The sequence below is a fragment of the Muntiacus reevesi genome, chromosome 1, assembly GCF_963930625.1.
Source record: "Muntiacus reevesi chromosome 1, mMunRee1.1, whole genome shotgun sequence".
Classification (NCBI taxonomy): Eukaryota; Metazoa; Chordata; class Mammalia; order Artiodactyla; family Cervidae; genus Muntiacus; species Muntiacus reevesi.
The window spans coordinates 104,534,529-104,556,293 of NC_089249.1; the positions used below are offsets into that span (position 1 = coordinate 104,534,529).

Sequence of the window (21,765 nt, forward strand, 5' to 3'; positions counted from 1 at the left end):
AGATGCTATTTGTAATTTTATAGGTATTGTATTTAAACTGTAGATTGCCTTGGCTACTCATTTTTGACAGTATTGAGTCTTCCAATCCAAGAACATGGTATATCTTTTCATCTGTTTGTGTCATCTTTGATTCTTTCATCAGCATCTTACAGTTTTCAGAGTATAGATCTTTTTCCTTCTTGTGTAGAATAATTATTTTTCTTGATGAGATAGTGGGATTGTTTCTTTAATTTCTCTTTCTGATCTTTCATTGTTACTGTATAGAAGTGCAAGAGATTTCTGTATATTAACTTAGGTAATTAATGTTTTTTGGTAAATAACTAAAATACCTTTCCATTATATGTGATATTTACCCTGTGTTTGAGAAAATTTCCTTCTGTCTGGCATCCAAAGAATGCTAGCTAGGTCAGATAAAGTGACTTTTGGAGATTTAACCAAATAATACCAATTTTTTAACTTTTATGATATATTAGTGATAGTGATAGATTTCTAAGAGTGGAACCATCTTTGAATTCATTGAATAATATGTATTCAGAGATTTTTAATATCCTGTTGAATCACTTTGCTAATATTTAATTTAGAACATTTGTGTATATATTCATAGGTGAGATTGGTTTGAGATTACTCTTTTCCTATCTTAGTCTGCTAATTACAGTGATAGGTTTTGCACTGTGGTATTAGAATTATTCTAGTGTCATGAAAGGTATGAAAACATTTTCTAGTTTTCTTTATGCTTTGAAACAGTCAAATAATGAATCTGTTCCTTGAAGGCCTGATAGAATTAGCCTTTTACCATTTGGATATGATGCCTTCTTAAGGCATTTTTCTTTAGATTCTTTCTCATTTCCTTCATGATTTTTTATTCTTTTCTTTTTTGTTTTGTTTCTTTGTGTGTATTTTTGGGGGCTTTGCTGGGTCTTTGTTGTATGTGCAGGTCTCTACTTGCAGCACGTGGGCTCTGTAGTTTTGACATGCACGTGGACTCTGTAGTTTTGACATGAGGGATCATAGTTCTGCAGTCAGGCATTGAACTTGAGCTTGCTGCTTTGGGAGCCTGCTGCTTTGGGAGCTTGGAGTCTTATCCAAGATGGATCACCAGGGAAGTCCCTATTGGTCCTGTTGGATTTTCTGTTTTTCCTTGAGTTATGTTAGTTTATATTTCATTAAAAAGCCATGTAAACAGCCTTACAATTTTTAAAATCTCCATACTATTTATCCTATGTTCTTAATTGTCTTTTTTTAATGAGAATTGATAGTTTGTTTTCTTTAGTATTTTTAAAGAACCAGTTCTTTGTTTCATTAATTAGTTGTTAGTTGTGCACTGTCACTGTACTCCCATCTGATTTCATTAATTTCTTTTGTTTACTAAATATTTTTTGGTTCTATTTTCAAACAGGTTATGTTCTGAAAGTCTCATCGTTAAGTATATTTGTGTATAACACAAAAATGACTGAAGGATTTGTTTGCATTTCTTACTGCATTTTTCTAATAGGCTTGTGAATCAGCGCTTTGAGACTTTAAAAGCAAGCAAACTTCTCCTCTCTTCCTGCTGATAGATACTCTATAGGGCGGTGATTTTAAGACTTTAGTGTGGATCAGAATCACCTGAAATAAACAGAGCAGAAAATGTAAATGTTGTAATTCTATCCATTACATTTTTTTAAAAAAAAAACAAAAGTTCCAAAATTCTGATCATCACGGGGATAAAGCCAGTTCTTTATTTTTGCAGACTTTGGCCCCTTGTTGCTTCAGCGTGTTTGGTGACCATCTCAGACAGTTACAGTTAGCATCCTAAACCAGTTTGTTCATTGTTGCTTTTCTCCCTTGATTGCTCCTTCCACAGTTGCATTTTCAGTTTTATATGGACTCTTTCCTATTTTATTTCTTGTGCTTCTTTCTTCTCTCCATTTCAGTTTTCCAAAACTGTCTTTTTTTAATGAGAGTTGTATTTGAAAATGAGGAAATGAGGAAATTCCTAAAATAGTCATGGAAAATATCCTAAGTATTTTATGAGAGACACTCCCCTGCTTTTGTGTTAGGAATTTTTGAATGGATACAACTTTTCTGGAATGTGATTTTGTAACTAGTACCAAGCTTTATGTTTGTTTACATATTTTCAGGCCATAATTGATTATAAGGAAATAATCTGAATTTTTGTGTATGCTTATGAAGAAAAGTTTTAACCATGGATTTATTTGTAATTGTGAAAAATTGGAAACAGCATACATAGTAGGGCAGGGGTTAATTGTATTATGGTATAGCCGTGGATTGGGATACTGTGTGGATATTGAAAGTATTTACAAAGAGTTTTTATCAATATGAGGAAGTGCAAGTGCTAAAGGATTAAAAAGCATAATTAAATTGTGTAAAGTGCTTGGTCTCAAATGTTAAATTTAGCTATGTGTTATGTGTATTTGTGTGATGTCAGTTTTAAGTATATAAATAGCTGGAAAGGAATATTCCTAAATATTTATAATGACTCCCTGGATGGAGGTTATCAGTTATTTGTGATTCTTTCTTTATGCCTTTAAAAGAATGTATAGCTTGCATAATCAGAAAACTATTTTTTATTTTTAAAATGTATTTAGATTTGTTAGTGTTCATCAACAGAAATTATTATTTAAAAATTTTTTTTGTTGAATGAAAGTCTTTAAATTCTATTGTGCTTAATAATTTTCAAACATTTCACACACACAATTTTATATAATCCCATAATAATCCTGTTTTTAATCCTCTAATGCTATGTAGCCCCTAGACTTTCCCTCTCTCCAAACTGATAGCCACTAGTTTGTTCTGTTTGCGAGTCTGCTGCTTTTTTGTTTTATTCGCTAGTTCATTGTGATTTTTTAGATTATACCTATAAGTGATATCATACAGTATTTGTCTTACTGTAACTTATTTCACTTAACATAATGCTATCTAAGTCTCATGACAGAAATTATTAAGACAGATTTTTGGTATGATACAAACAGGTGAACAAAGATTTCAGAGTTACAACCATGTTCAAATTTTGTTGTTAGTGAAATTTAACAACTAAATGTAAGATTGAGCAGTACCTTGTCAGTTTTACTGTAAGTTTCAATTTTTTTAAAATTAGAAAACATTTATACTAGTTGTAAAAAACGGAAACAGAATAATGTGGTTTAAAGCAAATACTGAAAGCTCCTTAAGTACCTGCTCATTTTTTCTTTTCATAGGGGTAGTTTGACACTATACATAGTGTTTTGCAATTTGTTTTCTTCCCCCTCTTAACACATATCATTCTTCCCTTAAATTGAAGGCCATTACTTCTAAGCAGGTGGGTTTAGGAGAAGAATAAATTATGAACAAGATCATAGTAGTAAATTTGCATTTGTTTTATTGACCTTTCTTTTTCATAAAATCCGTAATTGAAAACAGAATCTCTTAAAAGCAGGGAAATCTTATAAAGAATAATTAAGATTTTTTTTTTACTCAAATGTTCTCATATTGTATTTTTTTCTTTGAATTTTGGTGCTCTATTTATATAATAGGCCCAGGTTCAATATCAACAGCAACATGAACAACAGAAAAAAGATTTAGAAATCCTTCATCAACGGAACATCCAACAGCTACAGAACAGATTGTCTGAGTTAGAAACGGCTAATAAAGACCTCACTGAAAGGAAATATAAAGGAGACTCCACCATCAGAGAACTTAAAGCAAAGCTGTCTGGTGTTGAAGAGGTATCAAATTTGGAGTTGATTCCCCTCCCCGCCCCAATGTAAAAACAAGATCTAATTGGTAACTTGATTTGAATTTGGTTACTTTATTACTTCTATGGGTGGTATTCTGGATGCTTTGCAAGGATCTCTTTTAGTCTTTGGATAATCAGCTCAGAGAATACCCCAAATAATTGAGAAACCAGAATCTAATAAAATAGACTGATTCCGAACAGAGCTAAAGTACACTTGGATACTTTTAGTTAGGGTCTTGAGCAGCTCTTTGGCATAGCCCTCAGATTTGCCAGTGTACCTGTAGTATCAGCCCAGTGTTGGGGCTCAGGGTATTGACAGACTGATTCTTTCAGTCTACTCAACATGGCAAACAACTGTATGAAGTTTAGTGTCTAGTAATAATAATAATAAAAGTAATGATAATAACTAATGCTTACTGAACACTATTTTAAGTGCTTTGCCTATATTAACGCATTTAATTCTTATAGCAGTTATTTTAAAGAAGGTATTATTGTTACCCCATTTAAAGATGATGAAACTAAGGCACTGAGAGCTTAAGTAATTTACCCAAGTAAGCCTGGCCATTGAAATTCTCTATTATTGGCCTGTCTCTAGTACTGTCTTGTTCTTTCAGGCAACAGACATTTTAAAAATATTGCTATAGTGGTACTTTTGTTGATACTTTGGCAGTGATGATAAACTCCTTCCTAATGATGACTACTATACATTATTGTCATATGAATTATTAGAAAACAAATGTAGATTTTGTTAAACCTATCATGTTCAAATAAACAGTGTTATTCTAGCTCACAAGACCTCCAATTCTGAATAAAGCCTGACTGATTTTATGTTCAGATCCTCATCGCATTCTGCCCTTAGATGCTTCAGTCCTTCTCACTACCCTCTTCACCTTTCACACCAGTTGGTGAAACATTTCACCCTGCACATTGGATGAGTACTTCATTATAATCCTATGTGGTTTCTTCTGTTTTAGCCCTGACACCGGCCAGTGTGTAAACTGTGCTTTGTTATGTTGATTTTCATGTGTGTATGTGTGTGTGTATGATCAGTTGCTCAGTCATGTCCAACTCTTTGTGACTGCGTGGACTAAATAAATAGCCTCCTTTGTTCCTAGGATTTCCCAGGTGAAAATACTGGAGTAGAGTGCCATATAATGTAATCAAAATATTTCTTGCAAGGTTTGCATAGGACTTGGAAATTTTGAGTCCTGAAAACTTTTTTAAAACTTCAGTATTGTTACCTAATTATGTTAAATTGTACCTTTTAGAGATCAGTACCCTAAAATTAATAGTTACTACCATTTATTAAGTATTTGGACTTCCCAGGTGGTTCAGACAGTAAAGAATTTGCCTGCAATGCAGGAGACCTGGGTTCCATCCCTGGGTCAGGAAGGACCCCTGTAGAAGGGAATGGCAACCTACTCTAGTATTTTTGCTTGAAGAATCCCATGAACAGTGGAGCCTGGCAGGCTACAGTCCGTGGGGTCACAGAGAGTCAGAGATGACTGAGCATCTAACACATAAAACAGAGTCTATATAAGGGTTTTTGCAAAGGTGAAATAATTTATGGTATTGTTTCTCTTTTACAAATGAGGGAACTGAAATTTACTGAGGTTAAGTAATACTCGAGATGACATAGTAGACTTCCCAGGTGGTGGTAGTGGTAAAGAATCTGCCTGCCAATGCAGGAGACATAAGAGACGGTGGGTTTGAGCCCTGGGTTGGGAAGATCCCCTGGAGGAGGGTATGGCAACCCATTCCAGTATTCTTGCCTGGAGACTCCCATGGACAGAGGAGTCTGGTTGGCTAAAGTCCGTAGGGTGGCAAAGAGTCAGACATGACTGAAGCAAGTTAGCATGCACTCATGCACTGCTTGATAGCAGAGTCTGTGCTTCTAAAACCACTAGGGTATATACTATAAAATTATTTTATATTGTTTTTTATTGTTAAACAATTTTTTATTGTTAACATTGAAAGCTAGGAATACTGTTACATACTGTACTTTAGTGTACTGGCAACATTTGGACTGGTGCTAGATGAATGAGATGTTATTTAGTATGTGTGTGTGCTCAGTCATGTCTGACTCTTTGCGACCCCATGGACTGTAGTCCACCAGGCTCCTCTGTCGATGGGATTTCCCAGGCAAGAATACTGGAGTGGGTTGCCATTTCCTGCTCCAGAGGATCTTCCCGACCCAAGGATCAAACCTGTATCTCTTGATGTCTTCTGCATTGGAAGGCAGATCTATTTAAAAAATTATTTTTAGTATTTTTTCATGTTTTCATTGTGGTTTGTTATAGGATATTGAATATAGTTTGTTTTCTATATGAGTGTTTCTGTTTTGTAAATATGTTCATTTTTATCATATTTTGGATTCCACATATAAGTGATATTATATAGTATTTGTCTTTCTGACTTATTGTTAATTAACAATATCTCATGATTTCTTGGCTATCCTGAGAAACAGGTTGAAGAGCTCAGATCATACCTCATACGAATGAAATAAAAATCTCTTGGGCAGGATACAAAGTATCAGTAGTTGTTAAAGCTTTGCAGGTGATTTCATTATGCAGACTAGATTGAGGATCACCGCTTTGGTGGTAGAATGATAGGACTTTCTTTTTATTTATGTATTGTATATATTTTGAAATTCTGTTATACTGAGCATTTATTACCTTAGTAATTTTTGCATTTGTAAATTTCAAGACAAAATTCTTGTTATTAGGTTTTAAAAGTTGCAGTAATTCATAAGGATTGTTTAATTTTCCCTTACTGTGATTGAATTAGATATTAGTATATTTTACATTCATGTTTCAAATCTGAGTTACATATACCTTTAGAGAGACCATCATTTTTTTCAAAGAGCATTAGTACTGGAACTTTAAAATTATGAAAGATTTTTTCCTATTTTAAATATCTTAATTATAAATTATCAGACCAGCCAACTTTCCTTTTTCATAATGCAACTTTTTTCCCCCCTCCTCTAGGAGCTCCAGCGAGCTAAGCAAGAAGTCCTATCTCTGAGAAGAGAGAATTCTACACTTGATGCTGAATGCCATGAAAAAGAAAAGCATATTAATCAGCTGCAGACAAAAGTGGCTGTTTTAGAACAGGAGATCAAGGATAAGGACCAGCTTGTTTCAAGAACAAAAGAAGCATTTGATACAATCCAGGAGCAAAAGGTCTGTTTTAAAGTTTTCTGAACAAATTGATGATCACATGCATATATGATGCTTTTCCTAAATAAACACAGACTTCCTAATTATTCACATTTTTTAAAATATATATATCAGGTGGCTCTGGAAGAAAATGGTGAGAAAAATCAGGTACAACTAGGAAAACTTGAAGCTACAATAAAATCATTATCAGCTGAACTTCTTAAGGTTTGTTTTCTTAAAACAATAGAATATTGATATTTCATTGGATTATGTAGAGATGTTTCATTGCATTATGTAGAGACATTCATATGAAACTCTTCTACAGGCAAATGAAATTATCAAAAAATTGCAAGGGGATCTGAAGACTTTAATGGGTAAGTTGAAATTGAAGAATACAGTAACTATTCAGCAAGAAAAACTCTTGGCTGAAAAAGAAGAAAAATTACAAAAGGAACAAAAAGAATTACAAGATGTTGGACAGTCTCTCCGAATTAAAGAACAAGAGGTAGTTAATATTTTATATTTAGTGTGTGTGGACTATTTGCAAAACTTAATGTATTTCCTCATGTATTTTATTTTATTTTCTCATGTATTTTAAACATTTCTGCTTTGTTACATTAGAGAAAGTTTTGGCTTTTTTTCCCCAAGAAAACTTGACTATAATCAACAGAACTTAATAAACTATTTCAGTTTGAAAAGTTAGTTATTATGACTCAAATATGTTGAGTGTTCATATATATATGTGTGTGCATATATAATTATGTGCACATATATTTTATTACACAGCTGAGCTAATTCCTTTCATATTTAATAGTAATTATTTAATGAATAGTTAGTATATGTCTTCAGTTTTCATTTTAGCCTTTATTATACTTACTATAAGGATTAATGTATTTTAGGTATGCAAATTACAAGAACAATTAGAAGCTACAGTTCAAAAACTTGAAGAAAGCAAACAACTTCTAAAAAATAATGAAAAGTGTAAGTGTTTTACCTTTTCATTTAAATGAGGTTTTTAGTTTTTTTCTTGCAATTTTTACTGAATTCATAAGTCTAGTTAAATCAAGATATTGCTGTATATATATAATCTGCTTTAAATATACCATCTTAATGTCTTTGCTGTAGCAAATTAAAATCAACTATTCTGTAAAAAAGTTACCATCATTATTAAAAGAAGCCCTATCACATGTGTCAGTAACCCAAAACTAAATGTTGAAAATATTGACTGTAATTTACTATTTAAATTTCTTTACTATTACTTGCTATAATTGCTGAATGTGATATTAAGTCTTCTACATTTTTCTCAGTTTGTAATACTGATTTTGAGAAATAAGAGTTTGAATTTAAATAAACTGGGAGATACTCTAGAAATGAAATCAAAGAGATTTCAAAGAGATCCTTGACTTGCAGAAATATGTAAAAGGATAGAGAGTCCTTTGTGGCAGTTGTAAAATAAAAATATTTAGTGACAAATATTTATTTATTTATTGTTAGTGACAAATATTATATGAACTTATGTTGTTCTATGATATAACATGGTTTTAAAAATGTAAAATTTAAAAAATTAATATAATTTAAAACTTAAAATTATTAGAAAAATTGAAGTATTAAGTTTCTTCTTGTTCTTTTATTTAAGTAATCACGTGGTTAAATAAAGAATTAAATGAAAATCAACTAGTGAGAAAGCAAGATGTATTGGGGCCTTCTACCACTCCACCTGTACACTCCAGTAGCAACACCATCAGAAGTGGGATTTCTCCTACCTCTAATGTGGTAAGATTTAAATTAAGATATTGTGAATGGTCTTGGTAAATTTCCTAAAACAAAAATATTCTCAGATTGTTAGGTGCTGGTACCTAATATGACTAGAGTCCTATTACAGTTTTTAGCACTGAAGTAGTTTTACATTTGGAAGAGGGACATAAGGTACACTTAAGGAAGAGGCTCTATCTTAAGGGTACACTACTTTGTAACATTTTAATGGATGCAGAAATCACTCTAGTAGTGACTGAAGTAAGGCTAAATGTGCTGAAAACTGTTAACAAACACAGAAAGTATTTAGGAGGCCTCAGTAAGGGAGAACAGGATATGGGCTCAGCTTTGGCACTATACTAGAGGAGCCTAATCTGAATTCTATTGGAAAAAAAAAGAGAGAAAGAAAAACCGTATTACCAAGCTTGTCAGCTCTGGATTCTGGAAGAAGCTATTTACAAGTGTTAAGCTTTTTAGCTTTGAGTACCTGGATCTGACTTGGTACTACCAGGCCTAGGCCTGGCTAGGGATTGGCCTTGCACTCACAGCTAGGTTTTGAGGCTCTCCTGTTGAACATGATTCACAGAAGATCAACATCACGTAGGGCCATTCTCTGACTGTGATGGAGCAAGACAAAAACAAGACCAGTTCCTTAGTCATGTTTGAACACAGACAAAAATAGGACATTGCCAAACCATAAAGACGGGCAAGTATCCTTGCAAGTATCCTTTGATCGGGCTAAAGTGAGTGAGTGCTGCTCATTACCAGTTATAACTTTGGCCTTAGTGCATTCATCCTACCTTACTGGATAAAATCTATTCATATACCTAGTCATATACTTATCCCCATTTCTTGATAGCATCCAGTCCGCAGTATAGCCCCACATTCTTAAACTATTCCTTGATTCACCTAACACCTGACAAGAGTCCAAGAAACGCTCTCTTTTAACACTGTCTTACGGAGACACGTCTTACTGGTTCCACGTGGCCTTCAGTTTTCCTTGTTGCAGAGTGTGTACACCGATAGATGTATTTCTGGTCCAAGTCTTTGACTGGAGGGCATTGGCAGAGGATTTAAACTGCAAATCCATAGTAGAATTTTTAATCTACTCTAGTAAATGAGATAGTACTTGATGTTTAAAGAAGGGTAAGGATTTCTGCTAACTTGGGAAAAAGTGCAGAGTTAAGTGGTACTTACTGGTACTGAGTTAAAAACGTGAAAAAACTTGACAGGCTTAATCTTATCGACTGATGATAAATAGCTGTGTGAAAGGTATTACTCGATTACTTTTATTTTATCCCTTATTGGCTTTTTGGTCTAGGACTACCCCCAAAGTCCCTTTTCAGGAATTCAAGCCCTAGAGGGAACCAAGATGGTTCAGAGGTCTTTGTTTTACTTCAGTTCAAAGTCAGATCCAGTGGGTTTTGGTTTTGGTTTTTGTTTGTTTTTTTTGTCTAAGCTTACACAGCCACTCTGAAAAGCCCTCTGGGTCAAAGATATTCCAGTTTCATAATATATAATGAAGCAGAGCTTGGTGTCATGATAGACAAGAGTAGCCTCTGAGAGAGTGCTTTTAACTCTTAGTTATTATGACAGATGCTAATGCCTCCTGCATTGCCAAATAATATTTAGAACAAATTTCTCATCCTCAACCTTTTTTATGCTTTTATTTTTAGGTTGAGGGTAGACTGACTTACCCAGCTTGTGGGATTGGTTATCCTGTCTCTTCTGCGTTTGCATTCCAGAATACCTTTTCTCATCCTATATCTGCCAAAAATACCATCCACCCAGTTTCAGGACCAAAGGTAGGCAAAATAACTAACACCTTTTTTTAAAAAAAAGAAAATAGCAGTTTATTTACTTTATTTAAAACACCTATTTTTTGATCAGTTGCTAAGTATTAGGTGATGTAGTAGATGAATGTAATTCTGAATATATTTATGAATATCTAGTGTGTGGTGCTTACAGGAAATATTAATGGCACTATATGATTTTTTTGAGTCACTATAATTTATAATAACCTAGATATCAGTATGTTTAAACTTGTTTTTTTTCCTCTTTATCTCTCCATTTTTTATTCTTTCTTCTACCTGCATCTCCTACAACTCTCAAACTACCTAGGATTACCTGTTTCATGCTGCTGGTATATTAGCGGTAGTGATATTTTTGGATTCCAGTGTTAGGATTTAATAGTCTGATTGGTAAGGTTATAATAAATTATAAAATGTAGTTCTGGCAACATTATCTCGAATAACATATACTTAGCAATCTCTCTAAACCTTGATTTATTTGCTTTTTTCTGCCCATGTGAGTTTTTCATCATCATCATTATTACTAATATCTTAGATTTATACATTGTTTTCACATATATTATAATTGTTTTCATAGTAATTTTCCACCCAGATGAGCCACTGATTCTGTTTTCATTTTTGAGAAGACTATTTTATGAAAGGTAGAATTGAGGACTTTGAAACTGCTATTATAAACTCTTTATCAAATTAGTTTCGGGCTGCCCTAAAAATAAGTTGGCTATGTTGTTTAGGCACATACTTCTTTTTTTACAATAGCCTTATTAATTATTATTTGGAACTATTGAGAATTCTTAGTGAATTGAGAATTAAGCCTGAGTTTTTATGTTTAGAATATTATTATGTAAAAAGTATTTAAATGCATTTGACTTTTTTTGTATTGCTTATTGAAAATTAGATACATGTAATCAAATGAATACTGTTTGTTTTTCAGTATGTTCAAGTGTGCTTACATATTGGTATCAGTTTTTTCTTGAGGATTATAATTCAAAATTGCTTTTAAACAGCTTTCCAGCAATATATATAATGTTCAAAATGAAGACGATAGCTACTGCAGATAATTGTTTAGTTGGTAGGACTAAATATGACTTATAAAATAATAACATTACCTTTCTTATAGCTCTTCTGGAATCGGAGGAATTATGATAAAAATCCTGTTCTTAAATATCAAAGCCAGACTTCTAGTGTTTCCTATATTATTGACCTCTGTATTCTTTTGGTATGCATCCCTCACAAAAGCAGCCAAACAGCCCTAATACTAACAGTACAGTTTGAACTTGAATCTCTAATACATGAATATTTATTTGTGAATTGAATGCATATACTGCTCAATTACAATGGTTAAAATGTGGAACCAGAGTTTAAAGCCTGCCTCTTACCAGTATGAAGTTGGGCAAGCCAGTAACAAACAAACAAAAATATCTAGTTGTCCTACTTCAGTTTCTCCATTTGTAAAGTGGAGCGATAATTTTATCTTATTGAATTACTGTGAACATTGAGTTGATGCATTTGCTTAGAATTGTGCCTCGGATGCATTTACAGTAGCTTTGACTCAAGGGATAGTTCAGCTCTCTTAGAAAAGCTCCCCACCGAATGTCCTAAATGATCACCAAGACTGTCCACTTTGTCTTCATGATTATGAATCTTGGAAGTTGTTCAGCTAAAAACTCCCCTGTTTTTATTTGCACAGCGTTGTGGAGTTTTACTCTATCATGTACCTGTGCTGTGCATATGTGCTCAGTCATGTTCGACTCCTTGTGACCTCCATGGACTGTAGCCCCCTAGGCTCCTCTGTCCATGGAATTTTCCACACAAGAATCCTGGAGTGAGTTGCCATTTACTCCTCCAGGGGATCTTCCTGACCCAGGGATTGAACCCGGGTCTCTTCCATTTCCCGCATTGGAAGAGGGTTTCTTTACCACTGAACCACATGGGAAGCCCCATGCATGTGCGTAGTACTCAGAAAAAACTCAAGGAGATTCATGTGTTGATTTCTGGGGCTTGTTCTCTTTATACCTCACTTTTCATCAGAATTCTGCCTTGCATCTTTCAGGTACCTCATCCTCCCTAAACTGATTATCTTCTCCATTTAGTAGTTACCTTCTTTGTACTGTGGTCAGTCAGGAAGTGCCTCTAATTAGAAAGCTGGGTCAGTTGTATGGATCACAGCTTCTCTCAGAGATCACAGTCCTGCACTACCTGTTGGTTAGTTTTGGGGACCATTCTTTTTATTTTGCCCAGTTTTCCAATTATTTATCATTGGTGTCTGGAAACTACATTATGTATTAATACTAGGCTCTTTTAAAATTTTCTTACCTCTTGTATGTTTTCTATAAGGACTATGTGAATTAGCTTACTTCACTTTTTAAAAGTCCTGTACTTGTATTTTTTGTAATCTTGTTAAATGTGTAGATTAATATAGGGAGAATTGTTATCTTTAGAATGTTAAGCCTTTATAGCTGAGGACAGCAGCATATACCTTTCTGATTTATAATTTTTTCCTATGAAGCTAGTATCTATATTTTATTATGATTTTTTTTTAACAAAAAATAGGTATTTCTTATCTCCTTATGCCTTTTTTTTGGATTCAAGTCATCATAACTTTTTTCTTTATTAGTATGGTGACTTACATTTATGGAATTCCATAACATAAAGCCCATATGTATATTCTTGGTATGAAACCCCCTCAATCATAGTCATTATTATGTTAAATAAGCTACTACATCTCATATGCTTGTTACTTTCTTTTGGACTTTTGTATAGATTCTTGGATTGTTTTTGACTATTTCAAAATTTAGATTCCTAGCACTCATTTAGAATTCTTCAATATGATAGAGTTTAAATTCTTGAAAGGGAATTCTCAGAATGCTTGTGGTAAATAAATGCATCATTGTGGTTCTTGGTTACTTTTAACATTAAAGCAGTGTATAATGTATTATACTTAATTACTTAAATGTATCATGTTCATGTTTTCATTTCAAAATAATATTAAAATAATTTGTGCTATTACTCTTGCTTATATGATGGAAACTTTTTGGCAAAGAGAAATAGGATTTAAAAATTAAATCTTCTCAATAAAATGTGCTTGTGTTATAAAATATAGGTTGAACTTCTGTGGTCTAGATTTATCAGAGAAAAAATGTAGCCACCTATCTCTATAGAACTGTCTCTGCTACTGCTGTTTAGAACTGTCTCAGTTCTCACTAATCAGTTATATGATGTTTTCCCTCTTGACAGGTTCAGTTTAACTTGCAGTTTACAAAGCCAAATACATCACTAGATGTTCAGTCAGGAGCAACTGTTAGTATGCCCTGCTCAACTGATAAGGAAAAGTAAGTTCTTGACATAAAATTTAATATTTATAATTTTGAAAGTCATCTTAAGGAGTTAACAGTATTTGAAAGCTGTGATGGCCACTTGTTTATGTGATGTGTTAATTTGCTGAGCAGTGGGATTAAATTAGTCACTTTCATCTGTAAGAAAGTGGTTTCTCATATTTTTTTAAAACTGTAGTTTTAAAGACATATAGTAAAATTTAATTTTTTAAAAGGGATTTCTCTATATAACTGAAGAATACCCTTTCAGATATTCTTGGGCAGTTAGATAGAAATCTTTAATTCGTCAGAGTTGGCAGTTTTGTTTTTATTTTCCTATTTGGCTATGTCTGCCTTTGGAAGCTCTGTTATTCCAAATAATTGCTTCCAGTGTACTCTGAGAATTAAAATTCTATGGTAAATAAGAGTGAAAAGTCTTGTGAGGTTGCTCCCTAGTCAAGCTAACATAAATAAGCTTTAATGCTAATTTCGCCTACTCAGAGATTCCTTATTTTTTAGTTCTTAAGCTGGTTTTGCATAGTGAAGTTTGTTGAATCAGTGAGTTGTGGCTAAAGTAAACAATTTATAAATGCAAATTTGTCTGATTAGTATTTTTGTTTTTAATACTGTTTTCTTACCATTATGTTTATTTGCTTAAAATTTAATTGCTTTAAGATTTGTCTGCTGGTACTCAGTATCATGAGCCATCACTATCCCCAGTATGTTGGAAACAAAATTACTGACATGGCTCCAAGAGGCTTCTTATTCCAGGTCTCTGGCCTTTATTCACTGGCTCCTCTAAAATTAGCACCAAGATGAGTATTATAATAGTTAATGTTTGTGAGCCTCCATTTTTTAAACAGGTGAGAATTCTTTCAGGTCCTGAAATGTTCATGTTTGCTATATTGAAGCTCATACTTGTTAAAGTGGCAGAACACCTGGAATTAATAGAACACCATGATGTTTATGTTTAACTTTATCATATACACCAAGAACAATTTTAGTTAACAGAAAAAAATGATATTTGTGGTACAATATCAACATAATCACGTGTCTATGAAATTAGGACTGTTGGGCTGTTTTGAATTGTTTAGAATTTGTTTATTTGTAGTCTGCTAGTAATAAGTGGCAAAGGTCAAAGAAAAAAATTAAAATTGAAAAGACACCTATTCACCCATTTTTTTCTGAAAATTGAGAAAAGACCATCATTTAATTTTACAGATAGAATGTCATTGCTTTACAAGATCTTTTAACTTCTTACAAGTGTACTATTAGAGACACTGTTGACAGTGGATAGACTTAAAAGGAAGGAATATAGTGGTTGAAAGAGGGAAAGGACAACTACAGAATACCCCCGCCTTTGTTTTTATCAAGATTTCATGTTTTTATTCATCTGGCCAGAATTCATTAGTGTAGTGAGTATTAATAGTTAATAATGACAACTTTGAAGCACTACAAAATTTTGAGGGGCCTTTGGTCAAAAGAAAATCTTATTTTTACTGAGAAGATATATACTTTGACTTAGGATAAATTATTTGCTTAAGAATCCACTGAAAAGCATGATTTGAACAAAGCTATAAATGTTAGTTATATTGTCATATATGTATGTATATAAACATTCAGACCTTACTGTAGAGAAAATAAGACTTTGTCAAATTAAGTTCCTAATTACTGTTTTTCTTTCAAGTGGTGAAAATTTAGGACTGGAATCCAAATATCTGAAGAAAAGGGAAGATAGCATTCCTTTGCGTGGACTCAGCCAAAACCTGTTTAATAATCCAGGTGAGAAGACATTTCTGAAGTAGCGTGGATTGTATACTGTGGTTTAATTAAATATATAAGGACTAACATAAATACAAATAATTTTTTTTTGTCCTCATTTGCAGACCATCAGAAAGATGGCACTTTAGGAGCATTACAAACATCTTCAAAACCCACAGTGCTCCCTTCTACATCTTCAGCTTATTTTCCTGGGCAGCTACCAAACAGTTAATCCTAGTGTTGTCTTATTTTTGAAATTTTAGAAATTGACATGGCTTAAAAATATGGTAACAGCATAGAGCTGAAATTCTGAACATGCAGGTTTCAGAGTTTACCTGAATTACTGCTGTGTTAGATTGGATCCTTTCCTGCTGTCACTTATGCCGTTTAGAGGAGCAAATCTGTGCTTAGAAATTGGTGACGATTCTGAACAAATGACACTTTTTAGTTTGGAATGTGGTGTTTTATAGAATACTATGAATTTTATTAAACTAATCCTTAGAAATTCTCAGGAGTTCTAAGGAAAGAATTGATCCTTATAAGGGAGAGCCTGATCATTGAGTATCTCGGTTCATTAAAACCTACTCAGGTATATTAATATTTTGATGAAGCCAAAGAAAACTATCAGTTCATTTTATCATTTTCATTAGTACAATAAAATTTAAATTTGCCACCTGAGAATTATGAAGGAAAATGATTACCTCTTGAGATACATTATTGATGATATTTAAAGGGAAAAATCCTGAAATTACCTTAAATGAATGAAATTCTTCATAGCAAGTAAATATTTGCCTTGAACCCTTTAAATTATCTTTTGAGTAAGTCTGTAATTTTAATAAATTATACAAAAAATTTTGGACAGTCTAATTACATGACCAGATTAGGTACAAAGTGCTTTAGTCATTAGAGCCAGTTAATAGGATTTTAATGCTTCCTGGAAGCCTGTAGTCATCCAGTTCTCTATCATTTGAAGTTTTGTTATTCACTTAAATCTGTATTAGTGGAATATTGTTTTAAAAATTAGTACTTACACAAAATATTTACTATGAGAGCATCATGAATATTAATTTTTATAATATCAAAATAGGTTCATTTTCATGTTCGCTTAGTAAAGTAGGCAAAGTGAATAATTTTAGAAGTGACAGCTTTCTTTTCTTCCCTATAATGGAAAGTTTCAAGTAAGAATTTGTTCCTTGAAAAAAATGAGGTGATTTAAAAAAAACTTACCCACAATCACAGGACTCCCTTTTGTTTTCTTGACAGCCATCCAGTAGAGTAGCATTCTCTTAAGAAACCTCTAAACCATTTTTTGTTTATTGACTGTTAATGCTCTTGTGATACTTTTAAAAAATATTTTCAAGGATGTTATTGCACAGATGAGGAAAAGAGACATTTCAGGATGTTGACAACTCACCAATGTTATTAGCCTCCATAGTAAAATAGATAACCTTTGCTAATTCTTTTGTGAAGCCACAATATTGAGTCTTTTCACACTTTGAAACTCTGCTGGGAACTGCAAACTGTCTTAAAATAGGGATCTATTGTAAGAAAACTTAGTAACCATTATTAGGTAGTTTTTATACAGTTTTTTTGTCATTTAGATATACTACATTAGTAAGAATACTCAGTTACAATAACTTGAAAACACTAATCTGGAAAGCAACTTCTCGACTCTTCCTTGTAAATACTGTAATATAAAATGTTGTGACAAGGGTTTGGAGAGGATATTTGACATAAGGATACAACAGCTAGGATAGAGATCATTTTGATGTTAACTTGCTAAAGACTTTTTGGTATTAAATACAGACTTCTGAGTGTGCTAATTATTTTTTCTACCTCTTAAACTTTTATTTGAAATTGTTCTATGTACAGTTGTACATGTGTTAATAAAAATATTGCATTTAATGTATTTCTGTAAACTGAGCTTTGTTTTAATAAAGTATTAATATTTTGGGAATATGACATGTTTACATGTATATAAAAATAGAAATAGGACTGACCTACAAGACCTGTGCTTAGAAAATTATTTCCAGTAAATTTATGGACTAAGTTTTCTTTTCTTTGCTTCCTATAACAGTATTTTGTTAAATGAGGGAAATGAAATGGATTCAAAGGGAGAAGGTATTGTTACTGTAAAAGTACAGTAACAAAGCCAAAACAGGCCTTACAAATAGGGAATCACAGATCAAGACTTTCTTTTAAAAAAAATCATTAAAATATTTAATTTTATTAACAGAATATTTACATTTCTTTTAAGACCTTATTTAACCATAGTGAATGTTCCAAGTTTAAAAAGCATTAAGCAATAACCACACACAAGATGAAAACAGTGTAAACTATACAGTACTTTATGTACAATTTTTACAAAGTAACACTTTTTTAAATAATATAACTGGACACAAAAATATACACTATAGAGAAATTCACATCAGTAATTGTATAAAGCTCTCTTCTAGGGTCCTGAAAATTTAGGACAAACATTAGCTCTGTAAATAAAGTGTTACTGTGACAGTCTGAAAGGCCACTATATATATTTATCTACATATAGATATCACATTGACATTTTCAAGGCTACCAGCTTTACTATATAATTTTTAGATTATGTATTCAAGTGTTGAGGTTCTTATGATTATGCAAACATTAAAAGATAGTGGTATAAGTAGCTGGGAGACAAATTCGAGCCAGCATTTAGATTTACAGGCTCCAAACACCCCAATTTAAATTCTAAATGGCTGATCTTTTCTCATTTCAAAAACAGTAGTGAATAATGTTTAAAATAAAATTACTAAAAACAAGCTTGAAACATGATTCAGATTTAGTATAGTTTCCTTAAGAATTTTGTTTTTTAAATGCAAACATTTACCATTTCTTTACTTTAGTGCATCTGCATTAAGGCTTTGAATTATTTGACCCAAGATTTTACAATATTAAAATCTGACTCAGGATTTTACAATGTTAAAATGAACAGGTCCACACTATACTACCTACTCCGTCTCACTGTTGAGTCAGCATAAATAGAGTTAAAGCTCAACACCTGAAGGAAATGGTAGCAGAGACATTGCTAGTATCTAAAGAAGTTACATATATAGTTTTTAATTTTAATTAAAGGATGTATAATAAAACAAACAGCTTTAGTGGCAAGAAACTGGTGCTAATAAACGATTTCTTTTCAAAAGAAATTGTAACATCTTTGGAAAACTGTCCGGTTCTTTCTTTCTTTAGTTCCCACGCAGTTCATGCAGATACATTTCTTAAGACAATCTTATTAAAGTACATTGTAGATGGAAATGGAATGTACATCCAGAACTACAGGTGAAAACTAAGACCTGGGTACTGATAGAAAAGTCTTCCTGATTTCGGTTGTCACACGTTTGTGTCCTGGAGTAAAGGTTCTTTGGCCTCTCCTGGCGCTTGTGTACTGTGAGGATGGCTGTGACTGCCACAGTGCTTTCTCCAACTGCTGGACCGTAAGCTTAAATTCGTATGTTCCGGAATAAACAAGGCAACAAGCAGAGCCAGCAGTACTGAACAGGCTCCAAAGAGGAAGGGGGGGCCAGGGATGATGGAATTCTGAGGAAGAAAAAGATAAGATTTTTGCACAGACATCTTTGCTCATAAGAAACTGCTTATCTTTTAGAATAACTGAAGGCTGTGAATTATAAGCCAATGACTCCTCTTTCTTCACTAAAGCCACAGTTAAAAAAAAGTTTTCCTTTTCAAAGGGAAAAGAAGCTATCATATTCTCAATATAAAATTTTTTGGGATAACAGCTGACCCAAGAAAGAGCCCCATTTTTTTTTTAAACAACACATGCAAAAATATATTGTCACTTAGAGCATAAAATATGAACACATTCTATGAACTTTCACTTTATTGTTAGTTTAAGAAGAAAACAGGGAAATCTCAAAATTGAAATCAAGTAATACATAATATTAACTACAGAGGCAGAATGACCATTTTCTTTGTTTAAAAGGTGGTTATATTCTCTACTGACCGAAAGTGAGAAAAACACAGATAATGCTGTTACTATGAGAAGAATCAAACAGACTTGTGTTTTAGTCCCAAATTACATTCATCCTTAGCAAAAACCTGCACTGCCAGTTTTACCTGGGTAGAGCCCGCAAACAAACATTCTTTTTTATTTAAAAGCAGACTTAGCTGGTTAGAAGATGAATGTAGAACTCTGCTAAATACAAAGACTGGTGAGTTGTTTGTATTGGCTAAAATGATATTGTGTTTCAAGGTTAATATTTTCAGTTTTTAAGGAGGGGACTCTAGTGAACAAAGATGTTTACCAGTACCTAACTGACTTCTGTAGAAAGGCAGATCTGACACGGGGCACTCTAACATTCCAGAAGCCTTACATGAAAGACAAATAGTATACACGAATGGCCGTTACCTATGCCACTAGGTACAATAAGACAAACTAGAAATTAATATATAATTTAAAAAAATTATCCAGGGAAGAAAGGAATACACAGCCAGTTTTATAAAGAAATGTGTGTATAGAAGGATATGGTCCCTTGGGCTTTGGTTTTAAGTGTTTTTATTCAATCTAAGAATCTTAAAAGCTTTTATAAAATGACCAAAAAACATCATCTTTCAGTCCAGCCAAATGAAGGGACTTTTTATAATTACCTGTTCAAAGTGGTGCTGTGGGCTTGTGTTTGTTCCCAAGTCTGTTCCTGTCATTGGCAGTTCTTTAAGTTCCACATGGAATATGTAGAAAATAAATCCATAAAGAGCTGGTCCCAGACCATTGCATAATCCTCGAATTCCTGTTATCATTCCTTGAACGACACCTGGATTGTTTAAACAAATTAGTGTACCACTTAGTTTTTCCTACTGTATAACTAAGACCTGAAATCACTTATTCTAAAGCCAAAGCTTTTATCGGACACTGGCAACTTATTGCAGTGGCATCAAGATTATTTTGACGCTATAAGCTCTACAAAGTACAGCGAGCTGTCTTGATGCAAATGTAAGCACGGGTATACTGAGACATAGGTCTAATTTAGAAACAAGTGAGCAGAATCATTTATTTCCTTAAAAAAAAATATCTCCTGGTTCAAAATCAGGCATGGGTTCATAAGCACAGATACTAAAAAACTTGTCCCCAAGCAGCTCCTTAAGATCTCACTTGGTCAAATATAGCACTCCCCCTCCTTTAAAAAAAATACTTGCTTATTTGGCTACCTTGGGTCTTGGTTGTGGCGCGCAGGCTTGGTTGCTCTGAGGATGTGGGATCTTAGCTCCCTGACCGGGGATCTAACCTGCGTCCCCTGCGCTGCACAGTGAATTCTTCACCACTGGGCCGCCAGCTAAGTCCCCAAGTCCCCTTTTATAGTCTTGATTTTTGTTTTATCTCTGGGATCTTCTCCCGAATTTAAAAAGCAACTTGATTTGGCCAGGGTCCTTTCCTTATTTTTCAGCCAAGTGACTTCTGCCAGTCTTTTGTAATGCCCCCCTTTTTTCCTTTTGACATAAACAAGCTTTTCAAAGAATTATTTCTCATCTATTAGAATTTTAAAAATTAAGAGTTCCTGCCACAAAACATAAGACAATAAAAATAGGTTATGTTCTTTAGATAACAAACATACAATATTAATGAAAGGGTATGGAATAGGAGATGGCAACCCACTACAGTATTCCTGCCTGGAGAATCCCATTGATGGAGGAGCCTTGCAGGCTACAGTCCATGCAGTTACAAAGAGTGACACGACAGAGCGATTTCACTTCCCTTAGTGTATCCCTGAGATATGGAACACATCACAGCAAATGTGTAATAACTAAATGGTTAGTGAATATAAGGTGGTCAACCTTCACCACTAAATTTTTTAGCAAAAGAACAGATAGGGCCACATATTCACATTGAGACAGAAGGATATCCACCTAAAGATAATATCCTAGAATCTGCTTTTCCTCTTTATAATGAACGCAACTTATTATTTTTTAATTTTATTGGATTAGAGTTGATTTACAATGTTAGTTTCAGTTGTACAGCAAAGTGAGTCAGTTATACGTATACATATATCCACTCTTTTTTTGGATTATTTTCCTAAACAGACCACTACAGAGTACTTAGTACAATGAAGCAATTTAAAATTCTTTTTCCCATTTATTTTTATTAGTTGGAGGCTAATTACTTTACAATATTGTAGTGGTTTTTTGCCATACATTGACATGAATCAGCCATGGATTTACATGTATTCCCCATCCCGATCCCCCCTCCCGCTTCCCTCTCCACCTGATGCCTC

At 33.3% G+C, this 21,765-nt stretch overlaps 2 protein-coding genes across 3 annotated transcripts in view; one reads left to right on the forward strand and one right to left on the reverse strand.

Annotated features, from left to right (window-relative positions):
• SASS6 (SAS-6 centriolar assembly protein) overlaps window positions 1-17,465 on the forward strand; it is a 37,541-nt gene extending 20,076 nt beyond the window's left edge. For both annotated transcript variants that reach the window (XM_065908029.1, XM_065908039.1), the window contains exons 8-17: window positions 3,513-3,704; window positions 6,703-6,897; window positions 7,009-7,098; window positions 7,199-7,378; window positions 7,773-7,854; window positions 8,510-8,646; window positions 10,302-10,430; window positions 13,671-13,765; window positions 15,435-15,529; window positions 15,634-17,465. In XM_065908029.1, the coding sequence (XP_065764101.1) occupies window positions 3,513-3,704; window positions 6,703-6,897; window positions 7,009-7,098; window positions 7,199-7,378; window positions 7,773-7,854; window positions 8,510-8,646; window positions 10,302-10,430; window positions 13,671-13,765; window positions 15,435-15,529; window positions 15,634-15,740 (1,302 nt within the window). In that variant the 3' untranslated portion in view covers window positions 15,741-17,465. The remainder of the gene's footprint in view (window positions 1-3,512; window positions 3,705-6,702; window positions 6,898-7,008; window positions 7,099-7,198; window positions 7,379-7,772; window positions 7,855-8,509; window positions 8,647-10,301; window positions 10,431-13,670; window positions 13,766-15,434; window positions 15,530-15,633) is intronic.
• A 235-nt stretch (window positions 17,466-17,700) lies between these two features.
• Window positions 17,701-21,765, reverse strand: part of MFSD14A (major facilitator superfamily domain containing 14A) — a 49,559-nt gene continuing 45,494 nt past the window's right edge. Inside the window, exons 11-12 of the mRNA XM_065908052.1 lie at window positions 20,147-20,310; window positions 17,701-19,078 (exon numbers count right to left, since the gene is read on the reverse strand). Of these exons, the coding sequence (XP_065764124.1) occupies window positions 18,872-19,078; window positions 20,147-20,310 (371 nt within the window). The 3' untranslated portion in view covers window positions 17,701-18,871. The remainder of the gene's footprint in view (window positions 19,079-20,146; window positions 20,311-21,765) is intronic.